We start from the raw sequence: 25,492 nt of genomic DNA, 5'->3' as shown, positions 1-25,492 counted from the left end.
CCAGCTGGTTTGAATTCCGACCGCCATTTTCATAATATGGCGTTCGGAATTCAAACCCCGGATGTCAGTCGGAAAGCCTCCGACCAGTGGTCGGAGGCTTTCCGACCGACACCCAAATCAGCCCCTTAATGTATTATTGTCCTTTCTGATCTCTGGTATGGTTCTACAATTACAGAGTTGACAATTAAGATTTTATTACCCACTTGGTGAAGATACATGACCAGTGTGAAACTTTACTGATGAGTAATACATTCTCTCTCTTATGTTGGGACCTATGGACTTAAAATCTTTATGCTTGCAAGGCGAGAGTGTGATGTTGAAATGGTGAACATGTATAGTATGCCCTGAGGAAGGTGCATGACTGAAAAGGAGTCTCGCTCAAAAAGGCATGTTGGCACAATACTGGAGACCAAGCAAAGTTGTCTATGCCTTACAATTATGGAAAATGAATATCAGGATCTATTTCTAAAGCATTGAGAAGATGATCATTTGCAGATTCATTGAAATATAGTCTGCAAGTGCTGAAGGAAATGTATTCACCAATAATTTAATGTTGAACATACGTTTACTGTGTTACTGCTAGGCCCAGATGTTTTCACCTTCATTATTTGGTTTTAGCTTCGTATGATATATTCAGTGAAAGTAGCATGAATGTGGCATGTATGAGAGAGATAGTAGAGTATATGGAAGTTTTAATTATCTTGTATATGTAGGAGTGATGGCATGAGGATGGGGACATTCTTGTGGGTACAATTTATGAATTGGATAGGTTTTGAGGTTTACATGTAACAAACGAATTTGATAAATAAGAGATATATAACAATGGAAAGAAAGGTTTTTGTATATATAAATAAAAGTTGGTATTTTATATTCTACTCATACTTCGGATTGTTCTATTTCAATACTTGATTATAGACCTTTGAGCAATTCTGAAATATGATAGGGAAGGTGAAATCTCTTTTGTTTATATAGTGTACTGTTCCCCTGGTCCCCTGGCTGATGACACCCAACTGTACTATAAAATCAAATCCCACTCAGATATCTTACACCTCAACACTGCCCTAACCAAGATCCAAACCTGGTTCCACACCAACCATCTCAAACTCAACCCTAACAAAACTGAGATCATTCTCTTCTCTCCCAAAAACAACCCTCTCCCCATTCAAACATGGATCTCTGACATTAATGCCCTAAACTGTTCTCTCTCCCTGGCCGAGTCAGTCAAATCTCTTGGCATCACCATCAACAGTAAGCTTACGCTTAATTCCCATATAAAAAACTCGGCAAAAGGAGCACTCTTCACACTCCGGCATCTCAAAAAAATCAAACCTTTAATTCTAGCGGAAGATTTCAAATTAGTTATCCAATCTCTTGTCCTATCAAAAATTGACTACGGAAATGCTTAACTCTCCGGAACTCCCAAAATTCACCTTGCCCCCATCAAATCTGTCCTCAACCTTGCGGCAAGACTAACAACTGAATGTAAACGTTTCGACCACATCTCACCTGCCCTCAAGGACCTCAATTGGCTTCCCATCAAAGGCAGATGCTCCTATAAAATTGCCTGCATTACGCACAAAGCCCTCTATCAAAAGACTCCACTCTACCTCACAACCAAACTTAATAAAGCAGGTTGTACCCAACTACTGAGAAGCACCAACACTCTTCTCCTCATACCCCCGCTATTTAAAAAAAAAAAAAGCCTCCCAATCCCGCTTCTTCTCTAGCAAGGCCCCCAACATCTGGAACGCCCGCCCTAAAGATCTTCGATGTAACCCTTCGTATGTCAGTTTCAAAAGAGACCTTAAAATACACCTGCTCACTAAATATTGGGGGGCCTAATCCCTCGCTCTCCGTACTGGCAACACTCTCACTCCTCCATTAATGTACCACCGCCTCCCTCTCTCATCTACACACCCCCTTCCCAACCCCTCCCCACCCCTCCCCCCTCCCATCCTATCTTTTCCCATCCCACCCCTCACACTTACCCAATCCCCCCGCACTATTATGACCTCTGAGCCCTCCCCTGGTGTACAGTATAATAGTCTGTAACAACATATTTATTTTACTGGTCCTCTCTTTCCCTTTCTCATTACGTACTCTATATTTCTCGTTATACTCTTTTAGTCCACCTTGTATAATTGCTTCTCTCATAACAACTGTTGTGCATTCCCTGTTTATTAGCATGCAAATGTAAAGCGCTCTGATACCCCGGGTGGAGCTAGCTCTATATAAAACCTTCAAAATAAATAAATACCCCTTATCTTTTATGTCAGACACCCTCTTTTTCTGTTATTAGAATCAGAACTCTGAACCAGAAGAAATCCCTTGATTCCAGTTCATCCATCTTGGATTGGGATATGTTGAATAGAAATGTTCATGTCATCTACTGTATTCGTTTGGGATATAAAATCTTCTTCCATCTAAGGCCCAATTGCGCTCTGATACCCCGGGTGGAGCTAGCTCTATATAAAACCTTCAAAATAAATAAATACCTCTTATCTTTTATGTCAGACGCCCTCTTTTTCTGCTATTAGAATCTGTACTCTGAGCCAGAAGAAATCCCTTGATTTCAGTTCATCCATCTTGGATTGGGATATGTTGAATAGAAATGTTCATGTCATCTACTGTATTCGTTTGGGATATAAAATCTTCTTCCATTTAATGCCCAATTGCCTTCTGGGAAATCGGTGTGTATCTGGAATTGCTGACTTGGAGAAAACGTGCCATTATGCAGCGCAGCTTAATAATTAGTCCTGATGCAAAAACCCAGGGGCGTAACGTAAGGCCCCGCAGACCCCGTGGTGCGGGGGGGAGGCTGAGCTCCTAGTCACATGGGGGGCCTCCCTGGGTGGTAGTCAAAATACACCAGAGGCCCAGGGTATTTCTTTCTTTGAACATGACACACAGAATCGCTTCACCTTAGTACATGAGGTGATGCGATTTTACATGCGTCATGTTTGAAGAAATAAGTAATGCCCTTTTTTGCATTTTGACAACTGCTAGATGGATGCCCTTGGCATCCACTTAGGGCCTGGTCTCTGCTGCAGGCTGTTCCTAGCGCTTTCCTTGGAAGGTTTTTGCAGGGGCGTAACAAAACCTGATGGGGCCCCCCTGCAAAGTACAATAAGGAGGCCCCCCACTCAGTGCTGACGGAGCTATGAAGTGCCATGAAAGAGGCATGTGAAAACTGAATGCACGGGCTTAGAAATGCACAGTTTTTTTGTAAATCCTTCCTTACTCTCTAAAAGTAGTCTAGAAATTCTCATTAGTACAGACCTCAACAACCACCATGTTATGTTTTTAATCCTGAGTGTTAACGCCTGATTTTGTTTTTCTCTAGACCAAGGGCTCTTAACATATGATATCTATAAGTATCGATGACAAACAAGTGACTCTTACTCCTACATCTTTTAGACCTCATTGTCTTATGCAGCATTTCCTTTATGTTGATTGAACTCACTTATATGATTTATTGTCCTTGTATAATATGTGTGATGTAAAGATCTCTGTCACCCTACATGATAAGAGGTGCTTGTTGGCCTTAATGAAATCACAAGTAGTGACATCATATGACCTTTGACTGTGATTTTTTTTTAGATGAGATCATGTCACATGACCTCAACTCTGGTGACATCACAATAAGTGACATTACTGAAGTTCCATAATTGCTGTCTGATTATATCACAGCGTAACACATATTTTAGATACCACATATATTAGGGTGGTGCATGATCTTTGAAAGTTGTGAGTGTGAGGTATAATATTAGCCCTGAATTGTAGTGACTGAGTGAAGCATGCGAGCCAGGCGTCTCCTAATAGGGCTCGGGGGGGGGGGGGGGGGGGGGGGGGTTGCCCCTGAGAACATTTTGAAGAAATTGGGGTCAAATAGTGCATTTTAAAGGAAACTTTCACATAACTTTGCTACAAAGCAATAGTCTCTGAAAGGACACGTTAAATATCCAAGTCCTCGAATGGTGTGCCTAGCCAATGTGACCAGGCACTCTCCTGGAGTTGACACAATTTTTTCAAAATGTGCTATGGGTGCCCCCATATATAAAAAATACTGCTTCCATGCCCAACGTTTCCTCAAGTTTGACAGCTACAGAATTTTTCCCTCCGTGCCCTATATGCCACCAATTACCTCTCATATGCCAGTACCACTATTTTATCATTAAGTCAAGAACTACCTTCAGAAATAATTACCTCCAGCATGTAAATACCACTATTGTACTGTTATGCCAACAACTACCTCCAGTATGCCAATACTTTCTCACAGATACCTGTCATGCTAAGAATTGCCTCCAGTATGCTAGTGCCAGCGTTTTGCCGTGGGTGGCTCCATCAACAATTACCTTCAGTATGCCATGGCAAACAGCAGACTCACAAGCATATTATCACAATTTCAATCATGCTCATTTACGTCCACTTACTCACCTATTCTCACTCACACTCACTTATTCATTTTGACCAAATTGCACTCACTCATTCATTGTCACTTACTATCTTGCACACACTCTTACTCTTACTTCCTAACTCTCACTCACTTTCACTTTTGACTAGCTATGACGCACACATTCACAGTCACTCAAATTTCACTTTCTCTGTATGACTGAGTCATACTTTCACTCAGGCATTCTAAATAGTTTTTTCACACCCACTCACTGTCTCTCTCCCTCATTCCCACTCACATTAATTCTCACACTCTCTAGCACTCCCTCACTCATTCTCTCACTTGCAGTCACTCTTACTCAGTCTGACTCACTCATACACACTGACACTCACACATTGTCACACACTACCTGTCATTAACTCTCACTCTCACATTAATGATTACACACACAGGCACACACAGACACTCCCTCACACAAATACACTCTCACCCACAAGCAGTCACACAGCATACATGTAAAAACATTTTTACCTACCTGAGATGCCAAGAAGGTCCCATTCCAGCTAATTGTACTCCATTTTGTATTACACTAATAGTGAATTACATAATGTTGTTCACTATTAGTGTATCAAAAAATAGTAAAAAACCAGGCGAGTAAAGCCCCAACTGATGCCATAAGAACAAGCAGCTTCTGAGTTCCTGGCACTGATTTTGACATCTCTGAGACCAGAGATCACAAAGAGCAAGCCAGAGCCAGGGGTCACTGCTGCAACTCCTGGTGAACCTTAAATGATGTGCATGAGATAGATAGATAGATAGATAGATAGGAGTGGAGACTAGAGTAGAAGGAGACAATGGTTCTACAGTACTCAGACTTGCAGAGGGTTGGGCTGTTGCTCGTGCCATGTGAGTGATTTCACGTGCAGTTACACTGTGCATGACTATGAATGGCCCACCCCACCCTGAACTAAAGGAGACGCCAAGCATTGAGGGCAGGCCCAGATGAACCTTCCAGTTTTTGGTCTGCGACATTGTGCTGCCTATGTTTAGATATCAATATAACTTATGGAATTGCTGCATTCTTTTTGAATTTTGGCATGAATTTGGTGCGGTACTGTGAGACTCCTCCCTCCCCCCCCCTCCTGAAAACAAACACCTTAACCCTAGCTGAGGACAGAAGGATACGCCTCACACCCATACTGAGTACAAACAGCAGTGCAATGTAGTCACCTGGCAATATGTTTTACACATTTAAAAGAGACAAACTGAATGAACGAATCGATCACCGGAGCGATTTCAACATTGCCAATGAAATAGGCTCATAGCACTTTTACTTGGCTAGGCAAACCTCACTTACACTGGATTGCTTGCATACCGGTCACACTTGTGCACTCACATGGAACTTGCTGTCCTTTGTTTGTGGCTCATGGTTAAGAGATAGGCCAGTGAGGGGGGGTCACTATAACAGATGTGGTATATTGCATGTGAATAGTTTTGCAACCACTACTACACTGTTAGGATATAAATATATTTACTATCCATATTTCACTTATGTTTATGTCCTAAGATAAGTATGGGGCGAATAGAGCAGCAAATATATAATTACTTGACAATACGGAGGTAGTAGGTTTCTATAATGGATGCAACATTATTGTAGGTTGATATTAATGACCTCGTTAGGGTCTTCAGTAGGCCAACAGAAAGTAAATCTTCATGTACCTTATCCCTCTTACATACAAATAAACACTGACATGCATTTTGAAGTGCTCCACATCGACTAGCTTTAAGGGAGATCACGTGCATGATAATTTTTTTATTTTTTTTATTTAACAGTTCATGTCTGATGTTTCCAAGCGCAGCACAGGCGTTGATAGTATCCAAGCCGATTGTATTCAATTCATAGACCTCGGAAGTTTGAAAGGTTGCTGATTTTGGTAGGGCTCAATCTCGAGAGTCACAGAAGCAGTGTAGCTCACTGAGCCATCTGTCTGTCAATTTAGCGCCTCTCAGGACATGGTCTAATTAATAAAAGTTACTCTGGCCTGCCACCACTCACTTGATGCAGGTTCACGTGGCTTTTCACTCAAAGGATAGTGAAAAAATGTAAGCCTGGATTTAGTTATAACCCCGCCTGCACATTGCATGGATCTTGGAGGAAAATACGTTTTTATTATCCGAAAACTTGAAAATATAAACCCAATAGTTTGCTGTCAATTGGTCTTCACGACATAGCAGTGAGAAAACATTTTTAGCCTCATGGGGGGTAAACAAACAGGAAAATTCATTGATCTCAACTTTCGGCAAATAAGATTCGCCAGCATTTATACTTTGCCCTCCTGACCCCTGCCCATGTGCTACAGTCTAAAATTATGTTGAAGCATTGACAAATATGACACACTTCACCTCAAAGAACTATAGTAACCACCAAAGCTTCAGCAAATATACTTTGAGACACAGCAATGAGAAATGCAAGTACACAGGCAGCATGTCTTGAAGTAAAATTCAACTGGCTTGGAAAAGACCAAGGAAGTAATTTAATTCTGTAACATTCTCTTCTCACCTACATGGCCTCAGCAAGACCCTTCCTAGGAATGCAGCCTCTTGAAGACTACAGCACTACACGAAGAAATACTATTTTTGCATTTTGAGGACTGCTCGATGGAAACTACACAAATATTATCAAACCGAGCAGTCCTTGAAATGCAAAAAATGTATTTCTTTCTTTAAACATGGCACGTGGAAAGACTTCAATTTAGGACATAAATCGAAGCGATACCACAATGCATGCTTAAAGAAAGAAATTCCCTTTTTGCATTTTGACCGACGACCAGGCCCTAAGTGGATGCCAGGGGCATCCATCCAGAAGTTGTCAAAATGCAACAAGCATTTGCAATGCAATAGGTCTCGCATTTGCGAGGAGTTTAAGCTATTAGAATTGTAAATGGCAAAGCCTTTTATTTATGTTTCAAAAACCAAAACAAATCAAAAGCAGTGTCATTTACAAGTTAAGGGGAGAGGGCATGTTAAGGGTGAAGGGTGGAGAGTGCATGTGGAGGGTGGAGAGTGCATGTGGAGGGTGGAGAAGGCATGTTAAGGGTGGAGGGCGAAGAGGACATTTGGGCGGAGAGTGCATGCGGAGGGTGGAGGGGGGCATTTTTAAGGTGGAGAGGGAGGAGTGCATGAGGAGGACGGGGACTGCATGTGGAGTGCATGTTAAAGGTGGAGGGCAGGGAGTGCATGTGGAGGGTGGAGAGAGCATGTTAACGGTGGAAGATGGAGAGCCCAGAGGACCATGTGTAGGGTGGAGAGTCGAGAGGTCCATGCGTAGGGCTGAGAGTCGAGAGGTCCATGCGTAGGGATGAGAGTCGAGAGGTCCATGCGTAGGGCTGAGAGTCGAGAGGTCCATGCGTAGGGCTGAGAGTCGAGAGGTCCATGCGTAGGGCTGAGAGTCGAGAGGTCCATGCGTAGGGCTGAGAGTCAAGAGGTCCATGCGTAGGTCTGAGAGTCAAGAGGTCCATGCGTAGGGCTGAGAGTCAAGCGGTCCATACGTAGGGCTGAGAGTCGAGAGTGCATGCGTAGGGCTGAGAGTCGAGAGTGCATGCGTAGGGGTGAGAGCCAAGAGTGCATGCGTAGGGCTGAGAGCCGAGAGTCCATGTGTAGGGCTGAGAGCCGAGAGTCCATGTGTAGGGCTGAGAGCCGAGAGTGCATGCATAGGGCGGAGTGCCGAGAGTGCATGCATAGGGCGGTGAGCCGAGAGTGCATGCATAGGGCGGAGAGCCGAGAGTGCATGCATAGGGCGGAGAGCCGAGAGTGCATGCATAGGGCGGAGAGGGCATATTAAGGGTGGAGAGGGCATATTAAGGGTGGAGAGGGCGGAGAGGGCACCTGGAGGGCGGAGAGGGCACCTAGAGGGCGGAGAGGGCACCTGGAGTGCGGAGAGGGCATGTGGAGGGCAGAGAGGGCATGTGGAGGGCAGAGAGGGCATGTGTAGAGCGGAGAGTACATGTGTAGAGCGGAGAGTGCATGTGTAGAGCGGAGAGTGCATGTGTAGGGTGGAGAGCAGAGAGTGCATGTGTAGGGTGGAGAGCAGAGTGCATGTGTAGGGTGGAGAGCAGAGTGCATGTGTAGGGTGGAGAGCAGAGTGCATGTGTTGGGTGGAGAGCAGAGAGTGCATGTGTAGGGTGGAGAGCAGAGAGTGCATGTGTAGGGTGGAGCATGTGTAGGGTGGAGAGCAGAGAGGTCATGTGTAGCGTGGAGAGCAGAGAGTACATGTGTAGGGTGGAGAGCAGAGAGTGCATGTGTAGGGTGGAGAGCAGAGAGTGCATGTGTAGGGTGGAGCATGTGTAGGGTGGAGAGCAGAGAGGGCATGTGTAGGGTGGAGAGGAGAGAGTGCATGTGTAGGGTGGAGAGCTGAGAGTGCGTGTGTAGGGTGGAGAGCAGAGAGTGCGTGTGTAGGGTGGAGAGCAGAGAGTGTGTGTGTAGGGTGGAGAGCAGAGAGTACATGTGTAGGGTGGAGAGCAGAGAGTGCGTGTGTAGGGTGGAGAGCAGAGAGTACATGTGTAGCGTGGAGAGCAGAGAGTACGTACATGTGTAGGGTGGAGAGCAGAGAGTGCATGTGTAGGGTGGACAGCAAGAGTGTATTTGTTGGGTGGAGAGCGGGATTGCATGTGTAGGGTGTAGAGGGCATGTTAAGTGTGGAGTGGAGGATGCATGCGTGGAGTGAAGATCTTAGCTGTGGAGGGCGAAGGAGAGTGTGGTGGGAAGTGAAGCAGATCCTTACAGTGACTCTGGACGGGAAGGAGGTGTGCCGCTGCAGAGTCAATGGTACAGAGGAATACAAAGGCCTGGGGTGTGAGGGCAGATGCAGATCGGCGCAGAGTGTGGAGGTGAGAGGGACTATGAAGTGGTGTGAGGTTGGGTGTGAAGTCACGCCCAAAGCGGGATACTTTGGAGCATCAGATCAGAGTCTCCGCTTCGGCTCAGCAGCCTGTGATTCTGGGCATAGGACTTAATTGCGCAGTGACTGTAAATGAGTGTGCCCTTGTGTAATGTGACTGGTGCTCGGGTAAAGCGCTTTAGCGCCTTCAGGGCGAGTTGGCGCTGACACAGTCGCCAATGAGCAGAGCAGGTTGTGAAAGAGATGTATTCAAGGGAGGGACAGGAGGCCCCTCGGTTGTGATGGAAAAAGAGGAGTTTTCACCTCTAGGGGATCACTTCCAGCGCCTCCCCCGCACTCAGGTGAAAGCAGTCCCTGCTGCCCCGGGTTCTAGCAATGGCGTAGGCTTTCTAAAAAAAATACGCGGAAGGCATTAAATACATATAACAAATATAATTGAGCAATGGCTTAACCTAGACAGTTGCAGGACTGGTGAAAATCTAGCCGGATCATCGAAAGAAAACAACGCGCGATGAAGAAAAAAAATATATATTTCTTCATTGCGCGTTGTTTTCTTTTGCTGATCCGGCCAGAAATAAATAAATAAATAAATAACAAAACTGGATGCCACTGGAGTTGTGGGGCCGGGAGGAAGGGCTCATTTTGTGTGGGGGCGGGGAAGAGGGAAGAGGGGGTGATGGTCACGGTGAACATTACATGGTTCTAGCAGTCTATCTATCCCCCCCATTGGTCTGGACGATTAAAGAGCAGGTGATTGTAATTCTGGACTATTAAAGTATGCAATTAAAAAGGCACAGCAGACATGAAGCAAATAGCGTATAGAGAGGGAGAGGGTTGCAAGCGCATCACCTACAAGCAAAACAAATGAAGCAGAACAATCTCTCGGCATGCTGGCGGCACGATGCACGTGATTGTGCGCGTGCTCGCCATGCAATCCACTTTTGGGAGAACTTTGAAATGCCCCTCTTACTAGAGTCTCACATTGCGATTGCGTAAACGCAATAGCTAGGCGAGACCTAAAAAAGGGCATTACTTATTTCTTCAAACATGACACGTGTAAAATCGCTTCACCTCATGAACTAAGGTGAAGCTATTCTGTGTGTCATGTTCAAAGAAAGAAATACCCTGGGCCTCTGGTGTATTTTGACTACCACCCAGGGGGTCCCCCATGCGATTAGGAGCTTGCCCCCCCACCACGGGGGCTGCAGGGGGGCCTTACGTTACGCCCCTGAGTGACTGGCTGGCATCGATCTCTGGGCCAGCTGCCGAGCTGTAAACATCCCGAAGTTACTTTCGCTTTCATTTTTCTGCCAGGGCCAGATTTCCCGCAAACCACGTGAAGAAAGGAATCAATCTCTTTCTGAACATCCCAACCCAGAGAGGCTTCCAGCGGTCCTCACTTGCTTAGTATTTCTAGTTCCTCTACAGTAAAATAAGATTCTTTTGTGCTCAGCAGAAGATACTGGTGATATTGTTTGGCTAATTCCCATCTTGTGTCTGTAATGTTAATGAAGATTTAAATGGAAGTTGCAAGGCACAGAGGTGCACCTGCTGGGAATTAGAAGTGAAAAGTGAATAATTAAATACGGCTTGTGCTGAAACCGCAGCAGATCAACTGAAATTCGTGGGGTACCTTGCAATGCAAGCTTCCAATCTGAGCTGTGAAACATGAACATGCACAAAAAACATATTTTCCCTAAAAGTTGAAAGGAGGTTGCAGAGGGCGTGGTCTCCTCAGATCCCCAGTGATTCAGGCCAGGGAACCCTGATATCTGTGCAAGTTAGTCCGCATACGTGCCAACCTCTTGGTTCAAAGATGTGTGTGAACTGTTGGTTCAAATATGTGGGTGAACAGAGTCATTTAAATGGGTGATCTTGTTAAAGTGGACAGAGAATTAACAATTTTTTGGAGAGTGATGTGGGGTTGAAAAGGAAAAGTGGGTGATCCTGTCAAAGTATGTGGAGACATTTTGTTTGTTAGGCTGGCGAATAGAAGTGAAAAGAGGGTGACACCCATCTTATGCGAGTTGACAGGTCATGTGGTTCCCACCATGTTTGTGCAGAAATCACCATTGTTTTAGAGAGGTCTCAAGTGCATCAGAGCTTTAAGTGGGCTGGGTCGCCGAGTCTCAGACCCAAATCTCCTAGTTGCACTTGATTTACTATGCTATAAAATGTGCTTTATCAGCTAGTGCACGGTCATGACAGACGATCAGAACAATGATCATCTTCTGAGCAGCTGCAGTACCTCCCTCTCATCTGTGATTGAGAACTGCAGTCACGCAGTCTGTCTCTGGTTAGTGCCCTTTTTTTTCAGGTGCTTTGCAGCAGTTTTAAGATCTTCTTAGAGTTTCTCGTTGCTCAAATGAGTGTCATTTGTGATATTCATCTGTTACCCACATATTCATTGCTTGATTTTACTTGCAAGAACGTGTCACTCATAGTCGTTGAAATGTCACTCATAATTACACTGAAATTACGAAAATTTCACAGATAGCAATCTGAAACCTTGGCAGCTAGGCGTAAGGAGGACTGAAACCTCTCGTTGGACAGTCACAGGGACAGCTTGCTGTACATCATATCAAATGTATCATTTTCATAATTGAAATATATGGCTAAAGGGATTGCCGAGGCTATCTTGTGTTTAGCTGAAGAGAGAAGTATATTTCTGGGGTGAGCTTTCTCAAGAAGTGACTCGTTTGATGGATGCGCTGATTGTGTTTCCTGTTGTGCACCTCAACAGCGCGCCTCTCCTTGTTTTTTGCCATAACAGGTCATTGCTCGTTATTGCAGGTGAACCACTCGTCCAGCTTCTCGACAGACTCTCGGATGGACAGAGAGGTGAAGGACGCCCTGCTGAGCCAGTCCAGAGTGGCAGGCTATACCTAAGTGTCTCTCCACTACAACCAGTGACCCTGCCTCGTTTTGTTTACAATTTGAAACCTTTGTGCAGTCCTTGACTTGGCACGCTTCGATTACGGCATTCAGAAACCCATCCATGGCAGTTACTGAAGCGCCTTCCTCTGCAGGTACTTGTCCTAACCAACTCCTCTTTTCCACCGACTGTTTTTTTGCATCATTTAGCAACACCAATCCAAACCTCTGGTTCATAACTACCTAATTTAGTTTCTAAACTTCAAACACCATCGATTTTGATGTTTTTTTCACAAATATTTGAGAACTGCCTCTTAATGTCAGTCAAATAAGTTGTGTATCAGAAACATGGACTGCTACCCTACCTCTGGGTTTGGGTGATCTTGTAAGTGGAAAATGGCATCAGGGAAGTCTCAGTGGGGTTCCTCGCCATCTGCATCACAAGAGAGTGGGGTACGCCGGTCCCGATGATCCTTTCGGTCCATGTTCCTAGTTATATACTCTACAGTGAATCTCAAACTAGCTCTGGTAATAGTACGGGCCCGTACGGGCCCGTACTCCCAACCATTAGGTGACTCAGTGGACTCAAGGTCTTGAGCTAGAGTGCAAGGTGGTGGAATCAGCTTTGTGTCTTAAGTGTCACACACTGTTCTCTAACACATAAATGTCAAATGCTTGTCTCACTGTGCTTGCTTGCGCCTTGCTTCCTTGTGCCCCTCTTGCTGGCGGCACAGGCCTACTCTGCTTCATTTCTAGACAAAGCCTCTGGTGAGCCTCTGGCATCGTTTGCAGACGTGGAGAAATTTAGGACAACTAAAATAGTCTCCTCCCTTTTCTTCCTGTCATTCTGAGTATTTTGTGATTTGTGGGAATACATAGGGCAGGGGTGGGATAGTAGGTAATACAAGGTACCAAACCTGCCCCCCTAATGGGAAATTTGCTATTGGAATCTTTTATGGGGCTACTTTGTCTCACGGATCTGTGACAGTTTCTATTTGTTTGCTTCCTTATATCATTTGAAAAATGCTGGCCATTATTCTATATCTATTTTATTTTTTAAGACCTGTTAAATGTCATCTCAAATAGCTTAGCCAGTCTAGATCATAGGTACATCCCTGGATAAAGGACTTCTTCCCATTTCCGTCATTGAGTCCCACCCACTGTTTCAAATATCTGCACAGGTTTTTCGGTCTCGCCTGGCGTAGGCTGCGCGCATGCGCAGTCTCACTGGCGAGATTTAATGAGATGTGGTATTTTCTGTAAGGGGCATTAAGCCCCGCCCCTCTTTTCCATTGGCTGGCGTCACCGTTTATGCTAAACGGTGGCCAGTCATTGGAAAAGAGGTGTTGGTGACATATTTGCTTGGCTTTCTGAGCCGTCCCATTTGGACGGCCTAGCCTGCTTTGCGTTCGTCGCAAAAGGTTTCTTATCTTTATGGGGCCAAACACATGGCCCCATAAAGACAAGAAACCCTTTAACAAGCGAGGATGTCCAAGTGGCTCGGCAGAAAAAGCTGAGCAAATACGTCATGGCGATCTGCTCCATGCCCGCCGTCGACACCCGCCACTGGACTGTATGGGCCGGACAACGGCTCTGCCGCAGGGTGAGACGACTGCATCTACTCAGCTGGCCTTGCAGCTTCTAATACCTCTCTGCTGCCCCTTGCTGGAGACAAGCTTACACAAAGACAGCTACGTCGGATGGGCTTGGTAAATATGGGGCTCTTGTACCCAGGAGGCGAATTCATACCCTTGAGAGACCTGCAACGCCGGGCCGCAGCACACCACTCTTACCGATTGCGCAGCGCACGCAGGGAGCACACAGTTCTTTTCCTCACATCGCTTGGCATGCCCCGGACGGTGTCCTTTACGCCCTCGCACCTAGGAGGCTAATTACCCCTCCACCACAATACTCCACCATGCAGGACAAGGCTCCAGTCATTAAATCCAAGGCATTGGCGAAGTGGCAGGCGGACTTGGGGACTGACATAACAGCAGAGAAAGGGAGGTATTGCTGTGCCCAATGTGTATGCTGTTACCCAACTACAGATCGAGGATCTGGATCATGCATGTTAACTCCCTCTATTGTACCACACACCTGTCGGCCTGCAAAAGATGGGTTTAGACCCGGAGGCGCGGGGCACGGCGCCTACTCCATGTATCTTGTCAGTATTAAATCGCAATTTTCCACTGCATAGACGACAAAGCGAGCGTGGGCTATTGAATCGCAATTTTCCACTGCATAGACGACAAAGCGAGTGTGGGCTCTGTGCCCAGATTGCAGTTTGTGGCGTTACGGCGCTATGTCAGAGACATCCTTGCCGGCACCCGCACCCAACCGTCATGATGCTACTCGCCAGACGTCAGGTGGCGATACACTGACGCGCAGCAGCCCTCAATGGAGAGATGCGGCTCACGTGCGTGCTTTTCTTTGTTTGCCTCGGCAGACTGGGATGTGCTTGTAAATCTTTCTCTTCGCTGTTTGTCCTTGAGTGTGCTTAAAATGGTTACGCCCAGGTGTGGTGGAAGGAGAAATTAAAATATGTTGCGAATAGGGAGGTCATCGGTGAGCATAGATTGGCGTCTGTCCCAGTAGGAGCTGTCTCACCCAGCGTGTCCACGAAATTTCAGCCTCTGGTAACAATTCATAAAGGCCTTTCTGGCGGGTGGCAGCGTGTTTCTGCTCCTAATTAATGGATTTGTATCTCATCAGAGAACCCCCTTCTCCCATCACGCCGTCCTGCTGATTGCTTCTCAGTTTAATTTTATCCATTGTGTTTCCACAATCCGGCCGCTCACCCATGATCTGACTAGTTAATGACGGCGGGGGCTCGGCGGTTATTTTAAAATTTCTCCAGAGACGGAAATCACACCGGTATGGATGACTCTAGGATGGTCACAATACGTATTGAAGGCGCTTTACGCTCTGTGGCGTGTGCACACAGCCCATCAGCGAAGTCAGCTGGAGCGGAGTATTGCCTTTGGGGACTATAAACATTTGAAAATTAAGTTTTCGTGTTTCAATTATCCCCGGTAAGGTTGTCGGAAACCCAGCTGCTCTTTAAAAAAATGACTCAGAACTGCTGAAAGTCTCCTTTATTTGAAGGACAGTTTCACAGAAGGTTGCGTAACTTGTGGATATAAACGTTTCCTCTATTTTGATCCACGGCCAATTCAACAAGCATTTGCAATTCAAAAGGTCTCGCATTTACATGAGTTTAAGCTATTGGCATTGTTAATCATAATGCCTTTTATCTATGTTTTAAAAAACAAAACATAAATAAAGGGCATTGTCATTTACAATGCCAATTGCTCAAACTCATGTAAATACGAGACCTGTTGCATTGCAAATGCTTGTTTTCCATACTGTTGGTACATAGCATGGGCAAGAGTCCCCTTTACTAGTTGCTTCTCTTCTTTTCATTACTTATCCCCAATTTCTGGCCCATTTACACCTAGGAACACATAAAGGTGTCTGCCAGCACTGTGCTGCAGCTCTTCCCATGGAGGGAGAGAGATGGCTGGAAACACAGGAAGGACAGCACAATTATTTTTTATCTATTTGTTGTCATTGTGGGAGGCAGGAAAGTAAAGTATCTTTCATTCACAGACACTGATCACCTTTCAAAGCTAGCATAGAAGCTTGAGTGGCTGGACCTTTAAGCCAGTATTGCATCCACATTCAACCTTATAGGCAGCAGTCGTAATCATCAGGAACCACCAAGGCTTCCCTCACACCATCCAAGATCACGACTGCGGCCCAGTAAGTTTTATTGTTTTTCATGTTTGTGTCTGTATGTATATATGAATGTATGTGTATTTTTGAGTGTATGTGGTGAATTGGTATGTGTGCTTGTGAATGGTAGGTGAATGTGTGCATATGTATGAATGCATGGATGTGAGTGAGTGTGCATGTGTGTGTGTAGCCCACTCCCAACCCCCTCCCACGCCACAGTCAGAGTATCCAGATGAAGATTTTTTTTTGTTTTGCTAATAACTCTGGTGCTGTTTGACCAATCGGCTGAAAAGAGCATAGTTTCAGCGTGGGTTTTTACTCTTTTCTTAAGGCAGATCGGCAGGTCAGTGGTTTAAACTACAAAGCTGGCTGGAAAATGGGATAACTACGGTGTTGGTCCATGGAGGCTTCAGCCTAAAGCTGGTGTTGGCTCTAAATGACAAAGGGCTGCTGGCTCTTTAGGGCATAGTCTCTGCCGGCTCGTAGAGCCTTGAAGTTTGCAAGATAGGAAGAGCACAATGCTGAGTACAGCCCGCCCCTTCCTCCATTATCCAGGGGCGCTGCTGCAGTCGGTTGCTTTGGACAATTAATCATTGATTTTAACATACACCTATATTTTTTTATTTTAACCGCCTATTTTTGATGCTGATGTGAACACGGGCCACATATTATAGTGTTTTAATGAAAATATTATCTTAGGAAGGAAAAAAGCATTCATCATTCAAGGAAAATGATTCATGGGCAACGTCATCAGCAGTGGGCAGATCACATCCTCCCTGCATCTCTGTTAGGAATGAACTAAAATTAAGAAAATAAATCTGTGGTATTGGTACGTGAGCAGAAAGATTCTCGGTTTGTATGTCCAATTATTTGTTTTCTTTGTGTTGAAAATGCGCCTTGCTTGGGGGTGCTGTAAATAAATTGGTGCTCTCATTACATCAACTTTTGGTGGTTTCCCCACCCCGTGCAGACAAAATAAAGCCCCCCAGATTTACAGCCCACCCCCCGGCTGCCCCCACCTGCCTTCAAGGGTTGCTACTTGTATTCACCACATAACAAAAGCAGTGGGGTGCTGCTACAAACACAATGCAGGCGCGCGCACAGACAAACAAACTGGCGCGCAAACAAACCGGCGGACCGCACAAGTACACATTCACACAACAAAGACAGAGACCTCTAGGTGTACACAAGCCAAATACACTTATAGACGCGAGAAGGACATTTAGAAATACCTACTGCCCAAGGGAGACAACGCTCTAAGAAGCGCAGGTATTAACACAAATATTTATATATAAATTTGGAAATAAATATACAGATGCGGAAGTATAAAAACGACTCCCACACTTGTACACAAACATTAACAAGCACACAGAAACTCAACTAACAAGCATTGAAAATGCAATAGGTCTCGCCTTTGATTAAGTTAAAGCCATTTGCTTTGCTAATTGTATTGTATAGCAAAGCAAATGGCTTTAACTTAATAAAAGGTGAGACCTATTGCATTTTCAATGCTTGTTCTTTTTGTGTTTGGTTCACACACAGTTGAGGGTTAATTCCCAGGCTCCCCTATACGCTTACTGTAAGCGGTTGTAGGAGTGACTACTTGGCAAAGGGGCTGGGTTTTGGGTTGGTGTGGGGAGGGCAACCAGACATTTTAGAATGAAAGGCCCAGGCAAGGCACTATGGCATCAGCGGATGGTTTTAACGGGCGAAAGGGGGGTTGCCCTACTAGCATCCGAGAGGAAAGAGAGAATGTACACCATGGAGCAGCTTTAAATAAAGTGCTCACTGCTTCGTGCTAATTGCAACACAGATTCTGTTGTTTTATAAGGAAAGATTTGAGGAGCGAGACAAGTCCTCGTGCGCATGTGCTGGTCAGGGCGAGGGCTATCGCTCGCCCATGAGGCACACACAAGGAGAGTGATGTCAGCATGATTCAAAAGCTCCTCCTTTTATAGTAGTTGAACAGGAAGCTAATCTATAATTTCAGTTCTCCATCTTGAATTGGGATATGTTTTATGGAAGTTTCCATGCCATCTTGGTTTAGGATTTAGGATTCTCTTCTATCTAAGGCATTACTTATTGTGTTTTTTGTTCACTCTGTCTTTCTTTCCAACCTGGCTTCTGTGGAGCGTAGGGAACTGGATAACGCTCAACTTGAGGATAGCGCACTCTGTTGAGGGGGTGCACAGCTAAATGAAGTGTGTCCTTTAAGAATGGATTACTCATTTGATCCAGTTAATCATATTGAATACAATGCGTCAAGCACAACATTTCTACTTGGGTTAAAAATTATTTTTATTGCATGATTTTTCGTTAATGAATGACGTTCTTAATGTATACACAAATCTCAATGATTCACTAATGCATTTCAAGGACACCTTTTAATCAGAGGCGTTATTTAAACTAAATGGATCATACCCTTGGTCTACCTTTGTAGGCCAAAAGCGGAACCCCAAAAGCTCAGCCAGTCGGTTCTAAAGTACTGAGGGGCAGATTTACAAGCCCCTTGCGCCACTTTTGTGTCACTTTTAACATGGGAAAAGTAAAGCAACAGTGGTGCAAGGGGCTTGTAAATCTGCCCCTGAGAATCTGCAGCTGACGCAGCAACAGTGCCACCTGGTGGGCAGCTGTGAAAAGGAATTGCTAAAAAACGTTCTGATGTATAAGGAGCCTGATAAAGCTTCATAATGAGGAAACAGAAAGAATTGCACGCTTGCTTCAGAATGGAAATCAGAGGTAACAACATTATTCTGTATATGTCTGTGGATGACTGTTCAATGGATGCTATGGCTGCAGCGTAGCCATTCAATATTTTCTTGCTGTACTGACTGGGACCCAGCCAGAAACGGCTTTTACAATGATTGACTTCGACATTTTCGTTGCGAAAACAGTGCTTCCATTAAAAGAATGAGGAGTCTTGAGGCTAAACCTCCTCGCTTGGAGGCCTCTGTCTGCTAACACCCCCACCTCTAAAGGTCTCTGTTTGCTACACCAACATACAAAGGCCCATTATTGTTAAACTCCACTCAGCCTCTCACTTTCTAAAACTGCAGTTTACTAATCTGCCCAGGTATTTATTTGCTAACTCTGCTTCTTAAGGCCTCTGCTTGCGGTCCCCCTCAGCAGTGATCGGTTCAATGTTTGTGCAGGGACATCTTAAGGATTTCAGGGGCCCTGGGCCAAACATATTTTGGGGGCCCCTGTTCGGAACAGTTTTGAATTTATGGTCCAATTTCAGCTCTTTCAAGCCCTCAGTGGCCAGGTCTCTGAGACTGCACAGGCACCCTCGTCCAAATTGTAAATGTGTTTACATCTAATATTCGAGGATAGTATGTTTTCAATGTTGTAACACAGCAGCAGCTCACTAACGCTCCTACAAATAATCTCTGTGACCCCTCCCATTTCTCATATCGGAGGTCCCGTTTTGATCTAAAATAAACTTTTGCATGATACATAAACACAATATTCCTCTGCAAAATGTCTGTAATAGACTTTCAGATATCACCCACATTAAAAATAAATGAAAGAAAAGCAGTATTTAAAATAATCTGTTCAAGAATTATTCAAGGCCATCAGGGAAATATTCTCTTCAGAACAGAGCTGGTTCTATGGGGGGCCCTTGAAAGTTTGGGGCCCTGGGCTAGAGCCCACTTTGCCCTTGCCTTAAAACGTCTCTGTGTTTGTGCCAACCCCCGCTGCTGCTCCCACCACGCCTCTCCTGCTGCTCCCTTAACATGCCTGTAGGCTTATGCTTGGTGAAATCAGTCCACCGAAGGAACCTGCTTTCTCCTCCTCCATGCATTCTGCCTGCTCACCACACTCACGTCACACTGCAGCTGTGACACCCGCATTCTCTGGTGTGGGTGGATGGGCTCAATTTCCTCTGGCAACAAATCTGCCTCTCCGAGTTGCCTTTTGGCTATGATTGCGACCACGTCCTTCTTCCTTGATTGAGCCCTTCGACCCCAAACTCCTTGGTCACTAGCTCACCTTTTCTTTGGCTCTCGCATCCTGTTGCTGCCGTGCCCTTTGCCTGCCGTCAAAGGGGTGGGCAGGGTTAGCCGCCCTCCCTCTAGGGCTGGATGCGCCTCCCGGTCAGCGGTAATTCTCCTCCTTCATGCATTCTGCCTGCTCACCACCCCTCCCAAATATACCTGCTTTCTAACTCCTGCCCTAAGAGCTTTGGGGGCATATCATCAAGGTGATGCGATAAACTTATCGCCGCTTTAGCGTCCGTCTTCGGAAGAAAAGCGGTGATAATTTTATCGTCCTATCAGCATAGACACGCTAACGCGTGAATCCATGCCTTAGCTCCTGTTTTCTGAACGCCCAGCTTTGCCTCTCTAATGAGATGCAAAGTGGGCGTTCCTTCCCAAAATAACTGGAGAAATGTCGCTAACCAACATTTCTCCAATTATCAATGGGCACGCTAACAAGCATAGCGATAAGAAAAGTAGCGCTAACCGCGGCTGTCGCTACTTTCCTTACGCCTGCTTTTAGTTTGACTTGGCCATGATATCCAATGGAAGGTGGATATCATGGTTAAGTCTGCCCTGCACTATCAACAACGTAGCGCCAAACGTTGTGCGATTATCGCTGGAATCCCAGCGATAATTGCACATTTGACAGCTAACTCGGTTATTTTTATCGCTCTGGAGATAAGCGTCGCTGATAGCGCGCTATCTCTGCGATAAAAAGAAGCGATAGCCGGCGATAATTATCCTAGTGCTAAGTGCACTTAGCGATAATTATCGCCGGTTGTTGACGATATGCCCCTTGGTTACTAGCCTTTACTGAAAGCCACTGCTAATGAACCCTAAGGCCTCTGCTTGTGAAATCTCAAAAATAAGGTCTCTCTTCAGTATCCCCTCCTCGGTGCTGCTTTCTGCTGAATAAATGCCTCTTCCACACCTTCAAAGCACCGACTCATGCACACGCCCAAGCAAATATTATGATTTTAACCCCTCACCTAGACTTGCTCACCACCTCTGTCCCCTTTCAGGGCTCAGCTCGCTAGCTCCTCCCTCGATGGCTTCTTGTCACCCCCCCCTTCAAAAGCTTCTGGTTTGTTGTAGTCATTTTCACCAAGGACATTGCGTACTAACCTACCCCTGATTCTTCCCAATGTATAATGTTACCTCTGTGTGTCCCTGATCCATTTAAACTGTCTTTGTATCAGATCAGATGGTGCAGACCGCCTCAAGTTAACCTTCTTTCAAGGGGCTCTGCTTGTTGTCTTGCAATGTTCTGTTGTAGATAACTCCAAGGCTCCCTCACCCCTCAGTGCCGGCTTTTGGGCGGTGCGAGTGGTGCTACCGCACCAGGTGCCAAGGTCAGGGGGCGCCATTTGGGCTCTGAAATCGGCACCAATCGCATTGCCCAAAAGCCTGCACTGTTGAACATCAAGCTTTCTTTTACAGGATGTTAATCTTCCTAGAAACATATGACAGTGTTAATTAGATCAGGAGGCACACTTTTATGCCCACCCATGAGCTGCAGTAAAAGTAAACATTTGTTTTGCTTATGAGTCATAAAATAAAATAAAAGGTTTCGCGTTAACATTTCAGTATGTCTTCTTGCCGCCTTGATTGCTAGAGATAGTCAAAGTCAGCTCAATTTTGTGTAATTCACTTTCAGTTTGTGAATTTAAACAAAGTAAGTTGTAGGCAGGGCTGGCTCTGTGGCAGTGCAACATATATTCTAGTCTTAAATGCACCTGCTTCCGCATTCTTTGCTTCCAGCAATTTTCTGGCAACAATAAACATGTCATGATAACTCCGGTGATTAATGTTTTTTCTGCAGACAGAGATCGGAACTTTCACTTGCGAAAGTTGTGATTTATCGTAAGGTAGCACAGAGGGTTAATGTGCCTGCTGCAAAGAACGTGTACCATGCAGATCTCAAAGAACATATCATGTAAATACGTCTACTGCTTTTATCCGAGAGATCCTATTCTTACTTGCAGTTTTTAAGTTAAATCCTAATGTAGAACAGTGAGCAATTAACTGTCATCAAAGAGCTGCATGAAGACTGCATGGTATAGGTTATAGCGTTACGATTTTATCCCCAGTCTTTTATTATCCTAATGTTGCAAAAGGGGTTGATTGGGGCAGAAATCAATTCTTATTATAGAACCCCCAACCACGGTGTTCAGTTTTATATTCTAATTTTGTCCTTCTCTAGACCAAGCAGTCTTAAACTATACTGCCTACAAGTATGGATGGCATGACTCCTATTGTAGTCCTCTGCCTTATGTAATGTTTCCCATACTGATTTACTCACGTATAATTGATTCAGTGGCATAGCAAGGGGGGAGGGGTGGTCCGCTCCAGGTGGCATGAGTTTTGGCAGCAGCGGCCTCTTACCTGCCATCTAGGGGTAGCAATCCACCCCCTCCCCCCAACCATTCTTCTATCGACTGCAACGGGGAGGAAAACGCAGTGACCTCCACGGGCAGCCAAAAGCCTAGCTATGGTACTGGATTGATTGTCTCTGTATAATATGAGTGATGTAAAAAGCTCTGACACCCTACACTGGTATGAGTGTTGCTATAAAACTAATTTAATGAATCAGTGAGAAAGTAGTTATGGAGACTTGAGGTGCACTGTTGAAGGGTAGCAGTGAGGGAATCCCTGACGGAGGTGGTCATTGGGGGGCACCAACAAACAGGGCGCCACCTGCGCTAAAGCCGACCCTGTCACCCCTTCATTTACCTCATAGCTGCCAAGGTTTCAGAATGCTGTGTGTGACATTTTCATAATTTCAGTGTGATTATGAGTGACATTTGAACAACTATGAGTGACACTCTTGTGAGCAAAATCAAGTGATGAAGATGAGGGAAACATATCAATATCAAAATTACACCTATTTGAGCAACGAGAAACTCTAAGAAGTCATTGAACTGAAGGGCACTAACAGCAGGCGGCTGAAAACAGGGCAGAGTCAGACTGCGCGACTGCTCAGAATGTTTGAAGCATTCATTTTATTTATTAATAAGAGCCATAGCAAGTTACCTGAGCTACTAAAACACAGATGCCTTAGCCAGCCTTTGCCCACACTGGGCCCCCTGGATCCTCCCTGCTGCTAGCAATCAAGCAGATCGGGATGCAGAGCATCAGTGTGGACTACAGGGCTTCTAGCTCCCACATGGGACCCAACCCACAACAGAAGGATGAGAGGCCCCAACATGAACAACACGGATCTATTCTCAGCACAGTCAGCTGGCTCGTGGACAAGCTCCGGGCATTGGACAAGCCTCAGGTTGAGGCGCACGCAGTCCCACATAGGTCATAGCTGGCTGCCAGAGCTCTGTGGAGTGATATTTCAAAAACTACTCTCAGTCTAACACCTGATGCGTAGCACTTGGCAGGGCTGTGTATGTGCGATGATGCCAGTTTCATATACATAGCTTGTAACTTTCCTGACCATGACACTGGACAACAATTGCTCAGACGATAGGAGAGGTAGTTTCTGCAGAAATAGCACAGCCCAAAATTGCTGTCAGGGTATCTGGCAGTGGTGTTGTGAAGCTAAGATTACTAGTGAAGCGTAGGCCAGGTAAAATATAGATGTAGGGTTCTGCTCCAAAAAGTTCAAGAAGGGCTGAGAAATGCAACCACTTGCCGTGAAACGGCGGCAACACGCACAATATTTCAACAGATTAGAGCCGGACCTAACGATGGAGCCCGTTCAGAAACTATTTGGTGGAGATTATGAAAGCTGAATCAGACCTCACTTCAACTAACTTGGATTTTTCTTAATAACAGTTATCTTTGTCTGCATGTGAGGTATGATGTTTGATTAAAAAAAACCTAGGTAAATAAAATAAAAATAGGTTATAAAAAGGTTGTCCTGCTCATGCACTTTAAACATCCGACAGGCATGTGAAAGTGTGACCAACTCATCCCTTACTGTTCTTAGCCGGCTCCATTTGAAAGTCAAAATCAAATTACAAAGCACAGCACACAGTATATACTGTCTGCCTCATACTCATCCAAGGGTCACTGAAAACACTAATTCTGGACATTTCCAAGTTCAGACTATGCAAGCCTAATCCGTGTTTTTCAGGCACCGTGGAAACAGTTTAGAACTCCTTGCCTTCCGATCTTTGCACTCGCACCACGCACTTGACATCAAGAAAATACCTAAATAAATTCAGCCTCTGAATTTCTTGCTAACTAAATAAATTTGAGTTATCTTGCTATTAGCGATCACTGCTTTTCTATCTCCTTGATGAATCTGCTCCTCTGCCCGCTCCCCTGTCCTTGTTTGCATTAACTGAGTGTGTTTATGTTTTTTTTACTCTTTCCTTTTGTTACGAATCTCTTCTTTTTCACCATAATGCAGTCTGTTAATCCCAGTTCTGCAGCATCATAAGAACAAAGTAAAGAGGACATTGCAGATACTTCCCCTCCAGAGTTGTGGGTGTTTCAAACCATTTCTTTATGGCAATTTATTTTTACTGATTGGAACAATGGTGGTCTTATGAAAATCTTTCACTCCTACACAGGGGCAAAGCTTTGGAGGTGGAGCAATTGGTGTGTGACCCCCCACCAACCACTACCTAATTCACTGCCTGGATGGCGAACAGCGCCCTTCCCCCCATGCACAGTGAGGATGGCTGGGCCTTCAGGCAGTGCAGCAGGGGAAAGCTGAGAGCCTGGAAGCTTAGCCTGGTTTACTATGATGTCGTGACACTTACTTTCAGCGCGTGCAGCTATCTCTGGTGTGCCGGTCTGAGCAGCTACGCGCTCCAGGACTGTGATTCAACTCATGGCTACACCACCACTTTCCGCAGCTGCGCGGCCACGCGGTGCAACCTCAGCTGGAGCTGCGGGCTCCTGGCTGTGCTAGCTGCAAACGCAGCCCCGCACGGGCCCTAGTCAGGATGTTGATTGGGCAAATTAAACCCTGATCATTCTCCATCTCAACGTGACCATGAGGTCAGTATCTTTGCCGTGTGACAGCGGTGATTGAAACACTGTAGCCAGCCCTCGCCAGAGCAAGCTGCCTGAGCCAGCCCCCAAGCCTGCTTACAGCAACACGCGCTGCCTGGGTGACGATACCAAATTGCCACTGTATGAAAGGTACTTAAGCAGCACTCTGGCTTGAAAGCTGAGGAGGCGCTATATGCATGTAAATTCATTTCAGTGCAGTGATGCGGACCACCCCACTGAAATGCGACTGATGCGTGGTACTTGGCAGAGATATTACCTCTGTTCACCATTCCCCACCTCTCTTCCCATATATGCCACCCTCTGCATACTTAACGACCGCTCCTCAGGATTCTACCACTCTCTCGTATCCCTCTTCTCACACACAGAGTATCACACTGGTTCCATGCGAAAACAGCACACATGCACGCGCAGCAGTAAAGGGTTACGTGCTTGTAAATGGAGAGCTCATGGGCGAGGCTGCTCCGCAGCTGCTCCAGCTCTGTGTTCCTCCGCTGCTGGAGTTGGACCCCGATCTTCATCTCTCGGATTCTGCTTTCCAGTCCGTCCACCTGTTCCTGCACACAGAGAGATATGGATCAGAGCAGTAGGGTGAAGTAGTCACATCCCTGAGCCTGGTGCCCCTTGGTACGGAGA

At 45.6% G+C, this 25,492-nt stretch overlaps 1 protein-coding gene across 3 annotated transcripts in view; it reads right to left on the bottom strand.

Moving 5' to 3' along the window:
• Positions 1-25,492, bottom strand: part of SYNC (syncoilin, intermediate filament protein) — a 118,770-nt gene that overhangs the window by 26,853 nt on the left and 66,425 nt on the right. For all 3 annotated transcript variants that reach the window (XM_085648384.1, XM_085648386.1, XM_085648385.1), the window contains exon 3: positions 25,289-25,413. In XM_085648384.1, coding sequence (XP_085504510.1) covers positions 25,289-25,413 — 125 coding nt within the window. The remainder of the gene's footprint in view (positions 1-25,288; positions 25,414-25,492) is intronic.

Source organism: Triturus cristatus, chromosome 3_2 (genome assembly GCF_964204655.1).
Source record: "Triturus cristatus chromosome 3_2, aTriCri1.1, whole genome shotgun sequence".
NCBI classification, from domain to species: domain Eukaryota; kingdom Metazoa; phylum Chordata; class Amphibia; order Caudata; family Salamandridae; genus Triturus; species Triturus cristatus.
This window is presented reverse-complemented; position numbering and strand designations above follow the sequence as displayed.